General features: G+C 48.3%; 1 protein-coding gene across 1 annotated transcript; it reads left to right on the top strand.

The window, feature by feature from the left end:
- Positions 1–8,011: 8,011 nt before the first annotated feature.
- On the top strand, positions 8,012–20,268 carry LACTBL1 (lactamase beta like 1). Its single transcript, XM_063103666.1, has 6 exons — positions 8,012–8,075; positions 10,638–10,747; positions 12,460–12,617; positions 13,632–13,870; positions 17,826–17,931; positions 19,287–20,268. The coding sequence occupies exons 1-6, from the start codon at positions 8,027–8,029 to the stop codon at positions 20,266–20,268; spliced, it is 1,644 nt and encodes a 547-aa protein (XP_062959736.1). The 5' UTR covers positions 8,012–8,026.
- Positions 20,269–21,030: the final 762 nt, after the last annotated feature.

Below are 21,030 nucleotides of genomic sequence, written 5' to 3'. Positions count from 1 at the left end.
AGAGCTGGAATCCGGCAGTCCTGCTTCTCCTGACCACGCCACTGTCCTGCCGGCTCCAAGGGGGCAGATGTTGCCTGCACACAGCAGACCCTCGGGGATTGTGTTCTGAATGAATGACTGGACAAAGAGGGGCTGTTCCAGAGTGGGATGGAGGAAGGGGAAAGAAGGCAAGGGTGACTGGGCTGCAGACCTCCGGGGAAGGGCCTGGGCAACCGTGTTATGGGTGGGGTTTGGAAGAGGCTGGCGCTTCCTGAGCCCTTTCCCTGCCAGCACTTTCCAGCTGGGAAGGGAGAGGGGAGAGATTCCTTGTGTCTCCTTCATGTCCAAACGTGAGCACCTGGTGTGCAGCTTAGAGGGTAAATACCGACCCCACCTTCGGGTCTTGTGGATTAAATCCTGAGATTGGAGACAGACATGGCATGAAGCTGGGCCCCCTAGGAAAGCTACAGGAGGTGCCCCAGCTGCATGTTGAGGTGGGGTGGGGTGGGGTGGTGCGCAGCACACAGCCCGAGTCCCAGCTCTGCTATCTGCTGCCCATGACCTCAGCCAGTCATTCAATGGCTCTGAATTTCATTCTTCACCTGAAAATGAGATGAGGATACCTGGTCATGCTATAGGTACCTGTTAAAGGAGATTAGGCTGCCTTCCCACCAGGGTGCCCTCACTGGCCCTGGCCCTGTGGCTCTTAGCTCATGCTCAAAGGGAAGCATCTTCCATACAAACCCGTGACAATACCAGAGAGCCCTCCATTTGCTCCTATGTGGCTGAGGCACAGTCGTGTCTGGTGTCACTCCTTCCACACTCAGGTGGAGATGCGCTAAAGCTTTGGGGATCTTTAATAGCTTCATTTTATAAAAATTGAGGTATCATTTACGTGCAATAAAATTCACACAGTTCTATGAATTTTGACCAATGTGCACAGTCCTGTAACACACGCCACAGTCAAGACGTAGACCAGTTCCATTACCTCCCAAATTCCCTTCTGCTCTTCTGTAGTCTACCCCTGTCCCTACCCACAGGCAACCATTGAGTTGTTTTCTGTCCCTCTAGTTTTGCATTTTCCAGAATGTTATATAAGTGGTATTATATGGTCTGTAGCCTTTGAGTCTGGCTTATTTCCCTTAGCATAATGCACTTGAGATTTATCCACATTATTGTGTGTATCAGTTCATTCCTTTCCATTGCTGAGTTGTATCTCATTGTATGAATGTGCCGTAGTTGTCTATTTATTCACCAATTGAGGGACATTTGGGGTTGTTTCTGGTCTTTGGAAATTATGATTAAAGAAATGGCTTCATTATGATCTCCAAATTCTAGAACTGGAAGATACTTTTGAAATCATGTAAGACTTCCAGATACAAAGGTAAAGGCTTTACAAATAGCCCAACCCTCTCCTTTAACTGTTGAAGAAACAGGCCCAGAGAGGGAAGAATCTTGTCCAGAGTTACAACTGACTCAGGAGATGGGGCTGAGATTTGAGCCCACGTCTCTTGCCTTGTGGGACAATGTGAAGTTCAAAAGCATTTCCTGAGACCCTGCCAGTGCTAGGGGGGCATCAGGTGTCGTGGGCATAAAGGCCAAAAAGGAATGATCCTGGTGCTGGAGAGACTCCCTGCCTAGTAGAGACATGACAAAGAAGCCAGTGTGACCAGTGCAATAATGGGGTATGTGTAAAAGTAGGGGAGACAGGTGAGCAATTCTGCTGGGGGAGAATGGGAAGGCTTCACGGATGCCCATGGGTTTTAAGGGAAGAACACAAGAGTTTGTCAGGTGAAAGAGGATAGAAATCTCAGCCTGAGGGAATGGCAGGTGCAAAGGCACAGAGGGGGAAACCATCCAGGGTGTGGGAGCATAAGGACATAGGGTGGGGAAGGAGAAGGAGCAGAAGATGGGCTGGTGTGGTAGGTCGGGGTCAGATCATAGAAAGCCTCTCTTGCTAGACTGCTTCCTATACAACAGTGCCCGGCACACAGTCAGTGCTCAGCATGTGAGTGATCTTCGTCATGGAAGAGAGTGCAGTGTTGGACAGAGAAGGCTGGGATAGAAACTCCGTGAGACTCTTCTGGAACAGAGCCTAGAAAACAAACATCAGTGTGTACAAACACTTGCTATATTTCAGAGATGGCATACAAGCCAGCGGGGGACGGTTAGAGCATTTAATAAATGGCTCTGGGACTATTGCTTATCCACATGGAAAAAAATAAAATTGGATCCCTACCTTGTACAATAACCAAAACATTTTTTTTTTGTGTGTATGAAAGTATAGAAACCTGTATTTATGACCTCTGTGAAAAGAGGGATTTCTTGAGTGTGTGTGTGCTGTGCACACGCACATACGCAAACCAGAAAGACATTATTGATAAATTTGGAAACAACCAAAACCGAAACAAAAAGCCCTCCTGTTAAAAGATAATAGCTGATAGGGCTTACAATATGTCAGACAATGTACTTTATATTTATTAACTCATTTAATCCTTACAAGTTAATGAAGCGGGCACTATTATCCTTATTTTTTACAGGTGAGGAAACAGAAACAGAGGGGTAAGTGAGTCACACAGCTGGTAAATGTCTGAGTTGAGATTCAATATCAGGCAATCTGGCCACAGATTCATCGCTACAGTATTTCCTATCATATCTCCACAAAAGTTATCATAAACACAACTTAAAAAAAGGCAAGCCACAGTAGAAGTATCTGGAGTATATAGGGAACTCTAACAAGTAAAAGAAAAATGAATACTAAAAAAAATAGGCAAAGAAGAAGAATAGTTCAATCACAGAAAAACAAACCCAGATACATTATGGGCCACATAACAATGTTTTGGTCAATGACAGACTGCATAAATGACAGTGGTCCCATAAGATTATAATGACTATATCATATAGCCTTAGGTGTGTAGTGGCCTATACCATCCAGGCTTGTGTAAGCACACTGTGATGTTCACACAACTACAAAATTGCCTAATGACATATTTCTTAGAATATATTCCTGTCGTTAAGCAATGCATGACTTTATATACATTAAACACATGAAAAGGTGTTCTACCTTATTAGTCACCAAGAAAACATAGATTAAAACAGCAGTGAGAATGACAGGTGATGGGAGTGTAAATTGCAACACCTTTGGAGAGCAGTTGGATAGTATCTGGTTAAGCTGATGACGGCCATACCTTGTCACCCAGAAATTTCACTCCTAGGCACAGTGCTCCTAACTGGAATGTAAAATAGTCATGTTTTGGGCCAAGCCCGTGGCGCACTTGGTAGAGTGCTGCACTGGGAGTGTGGCAACGCTCCCGCCGCGGGTTCGGATCCTATATAGGACTGACCAGTGCACTCACTGGCTGAGTGCCGGTCACGAAAAAACGACAAAAAAAAAAAAAAAAAAAAGAAAAATAAAATAGTCATGTTTTAAAGGCAGTCTGCCCCCAGACCCCATGCTCTAACCACTGCACTATGCAGTGTATTCCTACAACGGTATACTCTACAGAAGTTAAGGTGAATAATCCAGAACTACATGTATCTAGTGAATAAAAAGAAAGTTGCAGGAGGATAATACAATGGGATATCATTTATATAAGTTCAAAATGTGCAAAGCAATATTCAATGCTACTTACATAAACACAGTAAAAGAATAAACACGTGTGTGATAATGATAAACAACAAGATCAGAATGGGTGTTACATGTGGGGAGAGAGGAAAGGGATTGAGATCTGCAGAGGGTACACATAGGGCTCAACTCTACCTAGAATGTTTTATATTCATTCATTCATTCATTCATCAAATATTTATTAGGGTCTGCTATGTTCCAGGGGCTGTTTTAGGTACTGGGAATACTATAGTAAACAAAACAAACAAAAATCCCTGTTTTCTAATGGGGAGGGGATGCTGAACAGACAGACTAAATAAGTAATTGACATAATATATTTTAAAAATGTAAAGATGTGAGGAAAACATGTAAAATGTTAAGATTTAACAAAGTTGGGTGGTGTGTGCCTATATTTCTTCTGTATGCTTGAAATACCTCATAACTGTAACAGGCCTGCAGGGCTTGGTGATAGGTTGGAGGTGGGGATCGAGGAGGGGCCAGGGCAGACCCTGAAGTTTCTAGCTTGGGTGCCTGGGTGGAAGCAGGTGCCATGAACTGATGTTGAAGATATGAGAGGAGGAGGAGGTAAAATAAGTGAGTTCTGTCCTGAATATTGAGTTCCAGGTACCTGGGGACTTCCACGTGAAAATGCTTAAGAGACAATTGAAATGGGAGTTTGAAGTTCAGGAGAGCTGGGCAGAAGTTAGAGGGTTGGATATCATTGGCACGTGGCTGGTGCCCTTGTGTAGGAGATCACCCAAGGATCGTGTCTTTCAAAGAATTTATTTTTGTCATTTAAGTTGTCAAATGGATTGGCATAAAGTAGTTCATAATATTTCCCTGTATAGGATCTGTTGTGATGTCCCTCTTTCATATCTGATTTGGTAATTCGTCACAAAGGGACTGTGTGTGTCCTGAGGCTAGAGGAGGAGGGAAGAGGAAGAAATACCATGTTTGTTGGATAAAGGTCAAAGAGGAGCCCTTGAAAAGGGAGGTAGGCACGAAGCAGTTAATGCAATATTTGATTAATACCCATCTCCCCTCAAAACTGTGGTCCCCAATAGGGCAGGGAAAAGTTCTTGTCTGTTCATCAGTATATTCCCAATACCTGGGTCAGTGCCATAGTAAGCATTCAATAACAGATAACACATATGTAGTGTTACCATGTGCCAGATGCTGTTCTAAGTGACTTATAAATATTAACTCATTTAATCCTCACAACTGAATACAGGTAGATACTATTATTTTCAAAAAAATTTATTGAATTCATGTACCATAAAATTCACCATTGTTAAGTGTACAATTCAGTGTTGTTAGCATATTCACAAAACTATGCAACTAGAATCCAATCAACTTTAGAAATTTATTGTCACCCCACAAGAAACCAGCAGTCATTAGCAGTGATTACTCATCCCCTACCTCCAGCCCCTGGAAACCACTAATCTACTTTGTCTCTCTGGATTTGCCTATCTGGACATTTTACATAAATAGAAGAATGAAATGTAGGCTTTGGGTTCTGGTTTTACCATGTTTTTAAGGTTCATTCCTCTTTATGGCTGAATATTTTTTCTTTTTTCTTTTTATTTATCAAGTGATCAGCAATTTAGGGCTGAATATTATTCCATTGTATGGATATACCACATTTTGTTTATCCACTCATTGTCGATGGATATTTGGGTTGTTTCCACTCTTTGGCTACTTTGCATATGCTGCCGTGAACATTTGTGCACAAGATTCTGTGTGAACACCTGTTATCTCACTCACCAGGGGCAACAGAGATAGCCCAGTGGTTAAGGATGTCAGATTCTGGAGCCACCCTGCATGGGTACAAATTTGGCTCTGCCACTTAATAATGTGTGACTTTGGGCTAATGGTTTAGCATATAAGAGTCTCTCTTTCCTCACTTGTAAAATAGGAGTAATAATAGTAGTTATATCACAGGGTTATTATGAGTGACTTTGGGCTAATGGTTTAGCATATAAGAGTCTCTCTTTCCTCACTTGTAAAATAGGAGTAATAATAGTAGTTATATCACAGGGTTATTATGAGGGTTGAATGATTTGATGTGTATAATGTATTTCAAAGTGCTTAGAATAATGTCCCACACATAGTAAGTGCTTTCTACATTTACTGTCTCAAAATAACCTTACAAGGAAAACTTACCTTTCTTCCCTTCACAAATGAAGAAACTGGGAGTTGCCCAAGGTTTTGTGGGTCTGGAGGTGGTGGGTCCTGGATTTGAACTTGGGTTTTGTTTAGCAAGGCTCTCTTCTGTGATGGAAGTTTCAGGGTCCTGAGTTCAAGGCCCAGGTCCCCACAAGCCTGCTGCTCATCACTCTGTCAAGTTGTATAACACTCACCCATGCACTCAGCACATCTTCACCAGGCCCCTGTCACAGGTCAGCCACTGAGTGCAGCACGGAGGAAGTGCAGCTGCAGGCCAGCCGGGAGAGGCAGGCCTTGGACGCCAGCATGTCAGCTCCCTGAGGGCAGAGATCCATGACACTGCTTCAAGGCCTAATCCCCGAGGCCTGGAACAGTGCCTGGCACCTAACAGGTGCTCAATAAAGAGTTGCTGAAAAGATTAGTACATGACGCACTTCATGCTGACCCTCAATCCCTGGGATGAGGGTTCTGAAGGAGTAGTCTTGAATTCCCTCTCTCATTCTGCAGGCCCTCTAGGAGGAAACCAGGGAGGAATGCTTTACATCACAGTCTAGGCCACAGAGACAATGAAGATAGCTCAGAAGAGGTCACATTGTCAGACACAAGGGTTGAGAGTCAGGCAGAATGGATTCACTATCACCCTGCTCTGTGACCCTGAGCAAATCACTTAACCTCTCTGAGCACCACTGTATCATCTCTAAAATGGAGGTCCCCAAACCAACTTCATGAGCAGGCTTTGAGGTAAAATAAGATCATACCTGTGAAGCGAGTAGCACAGGGCCAGGCATAAAGCTGGCCCTCGACATTTGATAGTTATTATTTTTCAGACAAGCTCTTCCCTTCCTGTAACCTCAGTTTCCCTACCTGGAAATGAGAAGGTTCAACAAATCATCTTTAAGGCCTTTCCAGAACTTTGGCTGAGTAGATTGGAGTCTGGGCTTTGGGTTCAAATCCAAGCTCTGCAACTAGCTGTATGACCTTGGGCAAGTCACTGAACTTCTCTGAGCCTCATCTGTAACTTAAGGGCACTAATAGCACCTACCTCATGGGGTGTTGCGACACTTATTTAAAAAGACTTATCATGTACCAGCCAGCTGGCCAGAAAAAAAAAAAGGCTTAGCACAGTCTCTGGGATACTGAGCAGAGCTGGTACTGCATTTCTAGGGTTCTAAGTTGGCTGTGAGGAAACACCGTTCTTGGGAGCTCCCTTTCCAGTAGCTCAGCCCCTTCTACCTGCCCCTTCCTCCTCCCTCTGTCAGGTGTTAGGACTTGCTCTCCTCACGTCTACACTCCCTGTTGGCTCCTAGCCACGCCTCCTCAGCCCCTAACCTGCCTGTGGGAAAGGACCCCAAGCTCTCTGCAGCTCCATCCTTCCTTGAGAACTCCAAGCAACTCCCTTTTCATTGTGAAGGTTTTTCTATTCACTTGGGCAGAGCCACATGGGGGATGAGGCGATGTGACCAGCCCTCCAGAACCTGCCACCACTGTGGAGGACCAACCATGTGCTGGGAGCTTCACCTGTGCCCGCTGGGTGCTCTTTCTCAGGTTCTAGAACACAACATTGGAAGAATGGAAGAGGAGGGATGTTCTGGAAAAGCGGGTGTGTGGAGAGGAACGGAGGGAAGGGGGTCTTGTGGGAAGCTTGGTCCTGCACTCTCAGGGCCCACACATTCACTCCACAAACATGTGCCGGGCAACCAGGATGAGGCAGAGGCCATGGAGGAGAAAAAGCGAAGAAGCGGTCCCACCCTTGTAGAGCTCACATTCTATGAGGTAGATCAGCTAATGTAGTAAACAGCTCTCATACTTCAGGGAGAAGTGGATTTGCACCATCACAGAGGCTTGTTCCAAGTGTGTTGGGAGGGGACATGGGTGAGGAGAGTTGGGGAGGCTTCCTGGAGGAGGTGGCATTTCAGCTGGTCTTAAGATATTTCACCAAGTACATGGGGGGCGGGGGGTGAGGACCTGGCAAGCAGGGCACAGGAGTGTGGGTGTTGGCATGCAAGGCAGAGCTGTTGAAGGGGTCACTCTGGGAAGAGCCTTATTGTTACAAGGGAGAAATTTTTCCAAAGCTGTGGGCTCTTGTGATGTCTGGGCGAACCTGTGGCATAGGAGGGGCCAGGGTAGGGGTCCTTTTCTTCCCTCTGGCTGACCCTTAAGGTGCTGTGCTCTGCATTCTTGCTCTTGCAGGCTGCCCGGCTGCCCAGCTTGCTGAAAGTGAGAAAGAAGTGGGTCTATGCGACCTCCTGCAGCCTCTTCTTCCTGCTCTCAGTGGTCATGACTGGCTGCTTCCTGTGGCAGTATCACCTCCCCAAGCTGAAGACCGGTGAGTGCAGGAACAACCTGGAGTTCCTCTCCACCCCCAGGGTCCTCCTGGGCTTTGAGCTGCTACCCCTAACTTGAGGGTGTAGGGGAGGACCGTAAGATTTAGACTCAGAAGCTCTGGCCCCCATTCTGACCCCAATTCTCATTAACTATGCATCTTTTGGCCAGTCTTGTGACATCTCTGTGCCTCGATGCCCTTGTGTATGAAATGAGGACCCTAATGCCACCACCAGGGTTTCCTCAAGTCACTTAGCCTGGTGGTTAACCTCAGTGTAAACAGTGTTCTCCTTACTCTGACTTCAGACACCACAGTGGGATCTCTGGGCCCTTGTCCCCTTCATACAATGCCCTCTTGCCTCCCCGCAGCTATATCTAAGACCCTAGAAGAACAACTCACAGGTGTCCACGGACAGCAGCTGCCATTTCTTGGAGCTTCTCCTTCCTGAGCTGGACAAGGCCCAGCAAAGGAGCCACCACTGCTGGTGAGGTCCAGCAGACCCTCTGTTGCTATAGCAACTGCTGGGACCTCCAACCTGCTGGGATTCGGGATGGGCCAGAGCCCCAGGTCTCTGCTGAACTGCGGGGGGGAATGGCTCTCTGTATTCCTCTGTGTCGTTCTGTGTTGCAGATGCCTCAAAGCTCAACGAGGTGCCCTGGGCTCCCAAGTCCCACAGAGATTTTTGCAGAAATGGCTTCTTTCATTTTCTTGTCAGTTTCTTTCTCTCCCCCAACCCTTTCGTTCTAGGGTAAATTCCTTTATGAGGGACCTCTTAGTCCCTCAAGCAAATAGAGCCCCAGGTGGGCAAGCTGGCTTGTCCTCTAGGGACATGCTCCTCAATCTATCAAACTACCAATCGATAGGGGACTGGAATTACTATAAACACACAAAAATGAATCATTAGGGAAATTTTTAAAAAAGACATACAAAATAAAGTGCAAATTTTGAATTATTAGGTTCAACAAATGCCAAATGACTCTGTCAAATGGCTATGAAAGTTTCTGAACGCTCTCTCAAACTTCATGCTTAATTTGTCATAATCGAGGAACAAACAGTTCGTGGACTAGCCCTGGGTCTGTAGACCACACCGATCTAGGTCCACACTCTCCCTTGGCATCACCTGAGAGGTGGTTAGAAATGAGGGTTCTCAGGCCCCACCCCATACCCACTGAATCGAATCTGCATTTTAAGATTCCCAGGTGGTTTTTTGTGTGTGTCCATGATAGTTAGAGAAGCTCGGCTGTTGACGTCTAGGCTATTTACTACACCTGAGTCATGGAATTGTTGAGAGATCCTCCCTAAGGTTGGTCATTTTCCTGTTTGGGGCCCTATCAGTTACTGATTGCTAAGTAACAAACCACTTCAGAATCTACTGGCTTCAAAGTGAGTGATTGTTTTTTTTTCTTTTTTGGATGGACGTTTTAAATGCTATTTATTTATTTATTTATTTGGCAGCTGGCTGGTACGGGAATCCAACTTGACCTTGGTGTTATAACACCGGGGGCTGATTATTTCTCATGATTCTGTGGGCTGGTTGGCCGTTCTCCTGCTGGTCTAACCTGGGCTCTCTCCAAGGCAGCGGTCAAGTCAGCTGGGAGGTGGCCTCTCCCTCCCCGTGGTCTCTTGCTCTCAAGGCCGCTGTCCCAGGCCTGTCCAGGAGGTGGCAGTGTTCCCAGCAAGCAGGGCCCTTAAGGCCTAGCCTAGGAAGTCGCACAATCAGTTCGGCCTCATTCCGTTTGCCAAGGCAAGTCACAAAGCCAGCCAGATTCAGAGGTGGGAGGAAACCTAAGGCCATATGGAACCTAGCACAGGGAGCTTGTCTCAGTTTTGGGTGGAGTCTCAGGAGGGAGTGGAAGGCAAGGAGGAGGTGGCCCTCCAAGTGGGGCTCATACCCCTAACACCCCACACCGGCCTTAGAGGATAAGGTGAAGTCTGGGAGCTGCTGTGATGACATCACAGCCTGAATCCTGTCCTGCCAGTGCCCTCAGCTCCTCCCCAAGTTCCAAGGAAGCCATACACCTGGACAAAGGTAGAATGGACTCAAGCTCCTGATGCTCTGATGTCAGCTCTGGTGACAGAATGACTTGTCTCTTGTGGTTTAGCTCCAAGCCTAGGTGGGGTTCCAAGTCTACCCACACTTCTCCACCGAAACACATATGATCACGATGAGGGGACGAGAGACAGATGTGGCTGAGCCTGTCCCAAGGAAACAGAACGTCTAAGCCCACTGACCACATGGAAGTAGGAAGTTGGTCGAGCAAGACAGAAGGGAGGACAGTGACCACCAACCAGGAATTGTGGAGTAATGGGTCTCTGGAAAGCCACACAGCAGGTGGCAAGTGTGGGACCATGCCTTCTCCTCCCAGGCACACTCTGTCTTTGCCCCTCGTGCATATGGCTGGTCTCAGTACCCTGATATATCCTGATAAGGCTGTTGACAGCTGGGAGGATTGTCCCTAGGTGTGGCTCTGGCCTTTCCTGCCACCTCTCCCTGCCCTGTAGGATGACCCTTAAGACTCATGTCCTGCTCTCTGTATCCTACTCATCACATGATGTTCCCTCCAGGTTCCTTGGGACCAGAGGTGATCTCTGCTCCCGTGAAGATGTGTCCCAGGTACCCTGAGCCTGTGCCCCTCACCCACCCCCTCCCTGTACTGAAGGAGGCCCTGGAAAAGGTCAGTGATGGCCCAGGAGGGAACTGGGGGTGGGAGCGAGGCCTGGGGAATGAAGGGGAGGGCACTCCCTCTGTGCTGGTCATGGCATTCATTCATTCAGTGTGAATTTCTTGAGTACCTACTCTGTGCTAGGCACTAGAGATATGGCAGGAAGAAGATACTAGTCTGGGAGTGAGGGAAACAGTCAAGACGCCAAACGTTAATAATGCACAGGCAAGAGTGAGGAAAGGAAGGTTTAGGGGACATGGAGGCACAGTGGAGCTGGTCCTGGGGTCAGGGAAGGCTTCTGAAGGAAGCAGTGTCTAAGCTGAGATGTGAGCAAGTGGGAGATACCCAGATGATGTGTGTGCACAGTGAGGGTGCTTGGGGAATAGAGGAGTGTGCCCCAGGCAGAGGGAACAGCACATGCAAAGGCCCAGAGGCAGCAGAGTGAGTGCACGGCACATGCAGAGGACTGAGAGGCCATGGGTGGGAGGTGGGGAAAGATGGCGAAACTCTAGAGGGAGGTGTCAGCCAGCTCTAGTCTGTGCCAGTCAGACCCCACCCACTTGGGTCCCTCATCTTGGGAGACACAGAAACAAGTGAAACACGATCAAAGTGTATGAGCAGAGCATGGTGGGGGCACTTGAAACTGTCATCTGTGGAACACAGGAAGGGATGGGGGTGAGGTGGCCACAGAAGAGAAGGTGGGGCCTCTGCAGAGACACCATCACTGTCTGCAGATATCAGAAAGGCTTTTGTGAAGGAGCGGGAGCAGAGCGGGCTATGTGGCTTCCAGGAGTCACAGTAATTTTTAAAAATAGCAACAATAATAACCATCGCTGCCTTCTGTTGAGCACCTAGTATGTGCCAGGCACTGTGCTAACATCTTATATGCATTCCTTGTGAATCCCTATCTCTAGAGGAGGAAACTGAGGCTCAGGGAGGCAAAGTTAGTGCAGGGGTGGAAACTACAAGTAGACAGAGCTCAGCCCAGGATATGTAAAATCACTTGGCAGGTGGTCTGGCAGTTAATTAAGAACTGGGGCTGGAGTTAGCACAGGGTTCTCATCTGGACTCCACCAGCCATTTAGCCACTTAGGCAAGTCACTTCATATCTCATAGACTCAATTTTCTCATCTATTAAGTGGGGAGAAATTAGCACTGAATTATTGTGAGGATTAAATGAGACAATGCATAAAACTTACTTTATGCTATGCTTGGCACATTCTAAATGTTCAATGAATGTCAGTTATCATCATTATTATGCATCATCATTGAAAGTAATGAGATATTTTGAAAATAATGAGGTATTTTCAACACATGTTAAAAGAGGGCTGAGGTGCCCTCTCTAGTGAATTCTGCAACACTAGGGTATCAGACTAAGCCTACTGGAGGTTTTCTAGGGCATCAGACAAGGGTTTGACTAAATCAGTGGTTTTAACCCCTCTCTTCTTATTCATTTTGCTATGGAAATGTGTGAGCAAAAACCTTTTGAGGAAGCCCTACATCTACAACAGATTCAAGGGGAAATGCTCTGATTGAAGCCGGGGTGGGAGCTCTGCCCCACAGGGCATGGTTTGGGAACCCGTGGTCTGGAGGCTCATGGGGGTCTGTGTGCAGGGTGTGGCTGTGGGAATGGGCGGTGTGCAGAACGACTTGGCGGGGGTGTGAGCGGGGGAGGGGCTGGCTACAGCACCCAGGCTCTGAGCTTCCCGTTCTTTTACCCCCAGGTGGACAGGGTCCTGCGCCAGGCAATGTCTGCCCCAGGCCTGGCTGCCATGTCTGCAGTCGTCATCCACAATGACACTGTGCTCTGGACTGGGAACTTCGGGAAGAAGAATGGTTCAGACCCGGCTTCTGGGACCCCTAATGAGTACACCATGTACAGGTCAGCCAGGTGACCTCCAGGGTCCTGTGGAGGGGGCAAGGGATGGGAGGGCAAGGGGACCTAGGAGGTAGCGAGACTCAACAGAATCATGGCTGGGGGTCCAAGCTGCCAGGGACCATTATTAAGTCCTGACAGTTTTATGGAAGAGGAGGCTAAGGTCCAGAGAAGACCAGTGAGTACCCCATGTCACACCACAGGGGTAATAGGTCAGTAAGCAATCCCTTCTGCAGAGCCCTTAGCCTCCAACTAGAAAAGGCTCCCTTGTGTCCTCCCCTCACCCCGCTGTGTGCCACAAAGGAACCATAATCAGTTCCTGGACCCTCACCCCAGGTCCTTTTCAGTTGGCAGCAGTGGCCCAGATGGAAGCAGCTTGGACATTCAGCTGCACACCCAGAGTCTCCCCTCCTGGGTGCTACCTGCAGGATTTTCAAAGCTCACAATGCAAGTAACACAGTCATTCCCAGGGATGCTGTGGGGATTACAGGGCTCCAGAGGGGATTAGCATTCATGTTACACCTGCTCTGTGCCAGGTATGGGGCCAACAATTATACTTGCTATCACTTATCGAACATTTACTACCTGCCAGGCATGTCGACAAGCACTTTATATGCACAATCTCATTCAATCCTTTTTGCAACCTGTGAAGCACATAATGAAACTGAATCTCAGAAAGGTCTAGCAACTTGCCCAAGGCCACACAGCTAGTAAGAGGCAGAGGTGCCCTCTAAAGCCAGGTCTGTCCCAGAATGGGAAGTGCCTGGTAAGGGACCTGGCACAGGATAGGTCCTCAAGAATATCCATCCCACACCAGCCGCACTGCTTTTGGTATGTTCACAAGCATCCCAAAGGTAGTTCCACTGGGGCTGGTGCATTTCTGTCTGAGGCATTGAATACGGGTGGGTTCAATGCTTTTCTAGAATACTAGAAATTTGGAGGCTGGGGGTAAAGGGTAGGAAGTGGGTTGTGGGGCCAATAGGTTGCCCTCTGTACCCTTGTGTCCTCATCACTGTCCAGGATCTCCAGCATCTCCAAGATATTTCCAGTCCTCATGCTGTACCGCCTGTGGGAGGAGGGCACAGTAGCCTCCCTAGATGACCCTCTGGAGAGGTATGCCAGCACCTTCAGCATTAACAACCCACTGGGCATGGCATCGGCCCCTGAACAACGAGGCCTGATGGATGGGCTGTTGGAGGTGGGCCCAGCCCCAAGGCCTTCACCTGTCACCCTCCGAAGGATGGCCAGCCAGCTGTCAGGTGAGAGTCTCAGAACTTACCCAGACTGACCCAAATCATTTCAGGTGGGGAACTGAGGAACAGGTTCTCATCCAGCTGGGCTGGGCCCACTCTGCTTTGCTTTCTGAACTGGCCATACCTCCTCCTCACAGCTTGGGTGGTAGAAACTTCTCAGGAGGTAAAAGCTGAGGTGAAGCCTGGAAATTTAGATCGAGTAGACAAATCAAGGTCAGTTGGCAGGTGAAAATCAAGTTGACAGGTCAAAATCTGCTTATTAGGTCAAGAGCAAGTCAACAGTCAATATTTGCAAACAATTCTACAATGAAGATGTAATCTTCCTTAATATATAAAGATCACCTATAAACTAAAACAAAGACCAAGAACCCAACAGAAAAATGGATAAAGGATAGCAACATAATTGACAGTTCGCAGAAAAGTCTCTTAACAATATTAAAATACTTAAGAGAAGCACAACTTCATTTATAACAAGATAAATGCAAATTGAAACTACACTGAGACACATTTTCCCCTATCAGATTTGCACAGATCAAAAGGATGGATGCACTGAGTTGGTGAGGTCCCCCTATAGGTTAATGGTGGGAATTTCAATTGGTTCAACCTGTTTGGAGGGCAACTGGCAATATCTATCACAATTTAAAATGTTAGGCCAGCCCGTGGCTCACTTGGGAGAGTGTGGTGCTGACAACACCAAGGCCACGGGTTCAGATCCCTATAAAGGGATGGCCGGTTAGCTCACTTGGGAGAGCGTGGTGCTGACAACACCAAGTCAAGGGTTAAGATCCCCTTACTGGTCATCTCTGGGGGAAAAAAAAAAAAAAAGTATATACCCTTTGACTCAGCAATCCCACTTCTAGGAAATTCTCTTACAGATGTACTCATATATCGTATGAGGTATGTATACAGTTACTCACTACAGCACTGCTTGTAATAGCAAAAGATTGAAGGAAACTAAATGTCCATCCATTGGGGAATAGCTAAATAAACTAAGACACAGCTATACAACCAAATACTGTATAACCCTAAAAAAGGGATAATAATGTTCTTTGTGGGTTGAGATGGAATAAGATACAATATTAAGTAGGAAAAAAGCTCATAACAGCATATATTGCATGCTACCACATACATAAAGAATAAAAACAGTATATACACATATAATGTATATGAGTATATGAATATATGTACATGTGTAATGTACGTATTATATAACACACAAATGTATTATATATAAATATATATTAGTTTATCTATGCATCAAATATCTTGGAAGGGAACTAAAGAGACTGAAACATGGGGTTACCTCCAGTGTGTCACCTCCAGGGAGGAAATGGGTGGCTGGGAGAAGGGTAAGAGGAAAATTTTTCATTGTACACCCTTTGGTGTCCTTTGAATTTTGAATCATGTACATGAATTACCTATTAAAAACAAATTATATAATAATAATAATGATAACAAGCTAAGACGGAGTTGACAAGGTGGAGGGGCAGGAGCAGACTGATACTGGGAGACAAAGTCAGGGGACAGGAATTGGGCAGGACTGGATCAGGAAGGGAGCAAGGCTGGCAGGGACATGGGCTGGATGCAGAGGGATTACTCTGGAAGCTTTGAAAGAACCCTCCATTGGCCTTTATGCCCATTTACCACCTGTGAATAGGAAGGGCTTGTTTAAAGAGAAGACAGGTGGGTGAGGGGCACCGTGCTTCATGGTGACTGACCCAGCTAGGGGGAGAAGGCAGGTACCATCTGCCCCAACCCCAAATGCCTTCTGTTGCTCATATTTGTAGTGATAAACTCATCGACTCCAACAGGTAGAAATTTCTCACAAGTGCCCACAATTTTATCATTTTACAAAGTGCATTCAGGCCAGAGGTCTCAGTCAGTAAACATGGCATGTTTCACTACCATGCACACATCCTGATGCTCAGTGAGAGGATGGCTTCTCTTGGGGTAGCACAGGCAGGACAGGATCAGAGTCTTCTTGAGGGTTGCCCAGTGGTTAAGGGCACAAGCACTGAAATTCCAGCTCTGCCTCCTCCTAGTTGTGTGATCTTGTGCAGGTCACCTACCTTCTCTGAGCCTTTGTCAATACAGCTCTGGTTATTACAACCAGGGGTGGACCCAGGTTTAGTGGGGCCTGATGCAGATATAATTTTGGGGGTCCTCTTTAAGGATACAATATTATAAATTCAAAATTAGATACAGGCCTTGGAAATTGGTCACACAGGTGAGGAGCCCTGAGGCTTAAACTTTTGGGTGAGCTTCCCTGTAAATCCGCCCTGCCTCTGACTCTAGGACTCCCTCTAGGGGTATAATGTGGATTCTTCATCTATACCCATGGAACTCAGCATAGGTCTCTATTAAGTGGTTAGATTTAAAATACCCTACATGTCTCCTCTCAGTCCCCAGGGGCCAGCTGAGCACACTACTACCTGAATAACTCCATTCTAGGCTCTCAACATCTTTTACGATTGACCCTCAAAAAGCTCCTCCTGGAGCTTTCCATTCATTCTCTAAGTCTTGCAACACCTCACAGGGAAACCACTGCATGTACTCAGCCCACTTAAAGATGAGCAGGTAGAGGCACAGAGAAGCAGCATAGTTTGGGGCCATGTAGTAAGATGTGCTGGAGTCTGAACTTAAACCCAGGACTCAGGACTTTGTCCCCCAGTTGCTCAGCCAAAACCTTGTAGTTGTCCCTGACACCTCTCACTCCCACACCCTCCAACTTCCTCCAGTAGCAAATTCTGTTGGCTCTCCTCTCAAAATATGTCCACAACACTAACACTTCTCACCACCTCCACTACCAGCACCCTGGTCCAAGCCACAAACAAGGATTTTAGCAAGTCTCCTTACAGGCTTTCCTGCTTCTGCCATTGTCCCCAACAGTCTGTTTTCACAAAGCAGTCAGAGCAACCTTGATAAAATTCATGTCGAATTATGTCACTCCTCTGCTCCAAAGCCCTGCAATGGCTCCATTGTATTCAGAGGGAAAGCTAAGTACTTCTGGTAGCCCACAGCGCCTTATAAGATCTGGTGCCTGCACCCCCAATATCTCTTATCTCCAAAGTCTTCCCATTCTCACTCCTCTCCAGCCACACTGGCTGTTCCACACTGTTCCTCAAACATGTCAAGACATTCGTGCCTCAGGGCCTTTGCACCTGCCATTCCCTCTGTCCAAGACATTCTTCTTAATTGAGCTGCATGGCTCCCTCCCTCACCTCCTCCAGGTCTCACCTGCTGAAGGGTCATCTCTGTGAGGCCTTCTCTGACCACCTTCCAAGAAATAACTATCCCTCCCTTCTTACATGGAATTATTTTTCTCCACTGTGTGAACATTTACTTGCTTATCATGTGTCCCTTCCACTAGAATGTAAACTCCACATGGGCAGAGACTTTGTTTTGTTCATTGCTGAATCCCCAGCACCTAGAACAGTCCTTGGCACACAACAGATGGTCAAAGACTACGGATGAGTGGATGGATGGAAGAAATCCCAATCCTGTGATCCTTCCCATACTTGTCACATCCAATAAACAGAACATTGCAAGTGGCTGGAGAAGCCAAGTTCCACAAAACTTGTTTGGTCACTGACCTCAAGAAGTTTATCGAAATTAAACTCTCTATAGTTGATGATAGTAATGATTTTTTGATCAGTTAGTATGTGCCAAGCACTATGCTAAACCTCATATCTCATCTAATTCTAACACCAGCCCTATGATGTAGGAGTTGTTTCCCTCATGCTACAGATGAGGGACTGGGGCTCAGAGAGGTAAATGACTTGCCCAGTGAAACACAGGCAGGAAGAGAAGGAAGCAGGTTTGGAGTTCACGCTTGATTTTTTTAAAAAATAATTTTGTTGTTCTCTCTCAACCTATGGAAGGTGGGGGAGGGAGTGCACCCAGGGGCCCACTATCCCACCCTCAGCTGGGCACAGCAGATCTGACCTCTGTTCCTCTTTAGGGCTGCCCAGAAGGCTGCGTTCCACCTCACTGCTGTGGAGGGGCAGCACCCAGGAGGCCCTGAGCCTACTCAAGGATGACGTGTTGGTGGCAGACCCAGGAACCAGGTGAGGAGACCAGGTGAAGAGTGCACCCTGACACCCAGCCACACGTTAGGCACCTCCTGAGGAGACCCACCCACCTGGGAAAGAGCCGACATTGCTTCATCCTAGATGGTTGGAGTCAGGAGAGACCTCGGGGATCACTGAATAAAAGCCCTATTCCACAGCTGGAAAGATTACAGCCAGGAGCGGGGAGGCCAGTGGGGCAGGGGAGAGCTGGGCCCAGAATCCAGTTCTGCTTGGAACTCCTGTTGTTTTCATTCATCAGCTTGACATGTATTGAACACCTAGTCTGCCCAGAATGTGCTGAACATTGAGATACAGCAGTGAACAAATCTGTCCAGGACCCTTTTTGTGGAGCTTGCATTCTCGTGAGGAAGCCGTGGTGAACAAATAAGACAGATTTGCCATGATGGAAATAAATGTGACGCTGATGAGATTGGGCGTGGATAGCTGGGTGGCCCTGAGCAGAGAAGCCGAATTCTGACAGCAGTGGGGCTCTGGAGCTGGACAGAGGACAGCCGGCATGCCTCTGCCTCAGACGTCTCTTTCCAGGCCTCTGGGCAGCGCTCCCTTTCCCAAACTTGCTCCTCTGCTTCTCCAAATGCTGAATTTCAGGCCTCGCTTCCCTTAAAAAAGAAACGGTTCAGGTGATGCAGAGAAAGGAGAGATGCTTTCAGTTCTGCCACTAACATCCTGTGTGACCTTGGGTGAGGCACATTACCTCTGTGAACCTCACCTTCCTCAGCTCCAAAAATGAGGCGTTTGAAATTTCAGAAATGCTAGGAGGATTCGTGAATTTTCATCCGTCTTTGTGCCTTCCCAAGGCACTATTTTAGAGATTCTGAAACTGCATCTACTCTGGGAAAGAAAAGAGGCCTCATTGATTATTGGTGTCTGCCATGGTTCCTATTTGAGTTCTTGCTTCCTATTTGTTATCCTTTAGCTACAGGATCACTATCATCTCCACCCCTCAGCCAGAACAGTCTAAGACTAATTTCCCATTTGGTTAAGTAAATCACACTAAAGTGTAAAGGACCAACAAGATTTGCTTTACCACCTTCCCAGGAGCCTTGCTGAGCCCAGCTCTCCTCCAACCTGCTGTAGGACCCTGGACAATCTCCTGCCCCTCTCTGGCCTTAGTCTACCCAGATATAGAAGACAGAGTTATGTTCACTGACAGCAGAAGTCACTTCTGGGTCTGACCATCTGGGAAACAGTGAAGCAGGTTCCTTCCCCACCCAGTCTAATGAAACCCTGGTGGCATTTCAGACAGCTTGAACAGGTGGGGAAGGGGGGCTATTTAGGGCTTGGAGGTGTTTTCCGAGGCCACATTCCAGGTCCCACCGCTTTCCTTCCAGGTGCCATTACAGCACGCTGGCCTTCTCGCTCCTGGCCCATGTCCTGGCAGCCCACACCGCCCATGGTGACTACCAGCGCTGGATCTCGGAGAATGTGCTGGAGCCTCTGGGGATGGCGGACACTGGCTTCGACCTCACGCCCCTCGTGCGCGCCCGCCTGGCGGCTGGCTTCTACGGCAGCGGCCGGCCGGCGCCGCTCTACGACCTGGGCTGGTACCGCCCCTCGGGCCAGATGTACTCCACCCCCGCCGACCTGGCCAAGCTGGCCGTGGCGCTCCTGGGCAGCGGGCCCCGGCAGCTCCTGCGCCCCGACGCGGCCAAGACGCTGCTGGCGCCGCTGCTGGCCTGCCCGGGCGGCTACTTCGCCAACGAGACGGGCACCCCGTGGGAGTTCCACGCGCAACGGGGCTACCGCGTGGTGCGCAAGGACGGCGACCTGGACGGCTACGCCGCCACCTTCTCGCTGGTGCCCCCGCTGCGCCTGGGCCTCGTGCTGCTGCTGGCGGGGCCGCGGCCGCCCGGGGCCGACCTGGTGGCGCAGGCCTACGACCTGCTCCTGCCCGCCATGGAGAGGGCCTTTCGGGAGGCGCAGCTCAGCCCGGCCCCGCCGCCCAGCGCGCGCCCCTTCTCCGGCTACTTCACCTTCGCCAACCTGACCTTCTACGAGGTGCGCGCGGGGCCGGCGGCCGAGCTGCACCTGCGCCAGTTCGGGCCCCGCGTGGAGGCGCTGGTGCCCCCTGCGTTCCGCACGCTGGAGCTGCGCCACCTGCGCGGCCGCGTCTTCCAGCTGCACGTGGGCCGCGAGTTCCCGTGCGCGCTGCCGCTCGGCGACGCCTGGCTGTCGCTCGAGGCCCAGCACGGGCAGCTCGTCAATTTCTACCCGTTGGACAGCCACGGGCTGTCCCCCGGCTTCGACGTGCCCGGCCTCAACACGTACCGGGTCCTGCGGCTGCAGCGCAAACCCGTATTCCAGACCCAGTGACCCCGGGCTTGGTCAGGTGCCTCCCGGCTTTCCCACGTGGTTTGCAAGGGCAGGCTGCAGCAGGGCTTTGCAGCAGTGAGCCAAGTGGAGCAGAGTGGTCCGCGGACCACAGCCGCGGTGTGAGCTGTTTTTATCCATGCGGAAGAAGGGTGAAGTACAGAAATTTAGAGTAAGCACTTAGAAACTTTAATAAGCATTCACAAATGTAAGCATTGAACTAGAAAACTTTCTTGTCTGTTAAATCTAAGACAAAATATGGGCTTGTGGGTTTTGTCTTTAAAAAATCAAACTTATTGAGTTATAATGTATATAAAATGAAACACATGATCTGGGTACAGTTGGGTGATTTTGACAAATTTTTATACCCACCACCACAATCAAGGTATAGAAAATTTCTGTCACCCCCAAAACGTCCCCCTACTCCTTTGCCGTCACTTTCCTCCCCGACACCCAGCCCCCAGGCAGCCACTGATCTGCTTTCTGTCATTATAGATTAGTTTTAGAATTTCATATAAGTGGAATCATACAGTGTAGTCTTTTGTGTCCATCTTCTTTTGCTAAGCACGCTGTTTTTGAGGTTCATCCATGTCTTTGTGTACATCAATAGTTCCTTTTTATTCACTCTTTGATGGACATTTGTGTTGTTTCCAGATTGGGGCTATTATCAAAGAGCACTCCTATAAAAAGTCTCTTAGTGAATATGTGCTTTCATTTCTTGGGTAAATATCTAGGTGTGACCACCATGCAGTTTTCCAAAACACG

This window comes from Cynocephalus volans, chromosome 8, assembly GCF_027409185.1.
Source record: "Cynocephalus volans isolate mCynVol1 chromosome 8, mCynVol1.pri, whole genome shotgun sequence".
NCBI lineage: Eukaryota > Metazoa > Chordata > Mammalia > Dermoptera > Cynocephalidae > Cynocephalus > Cynocephalus volans.
The sequence above is the reverse complement of the archived record's forward strand: the minus strand, read 5'-3'. Positions and strand labels throughout refer to the sequence as shown.

What these genes read in the sequence shown, in the direction of transcription:
- LACTBL1 (XM_063103666.1), top strand. Translation starts at nt 8,027, where the DNA reads ATGACTGGCTGCTTCCTGTGGCAGTATCACCTCCCCAAGCTGAAGACC. An exon ending in CCTCCCCAAGCTGAAGACCG is followed by an intron (nt 8,076 to 10,637) that starts GTGAGTGCAGGA and finishes TGTTCCCTCCAG; the next exon opens with GTTCCTTGGGACCAGAGGTG. An exon ending in TGAAGGAGGCCCTGGAAAAG is followed by an intron (nt 10,748 to 12,459) that starts GTCAGTGATGGC and finishes TTTTACCCCCAG; the next exon opens with GTGGACAGGGTCCTGCGCCA.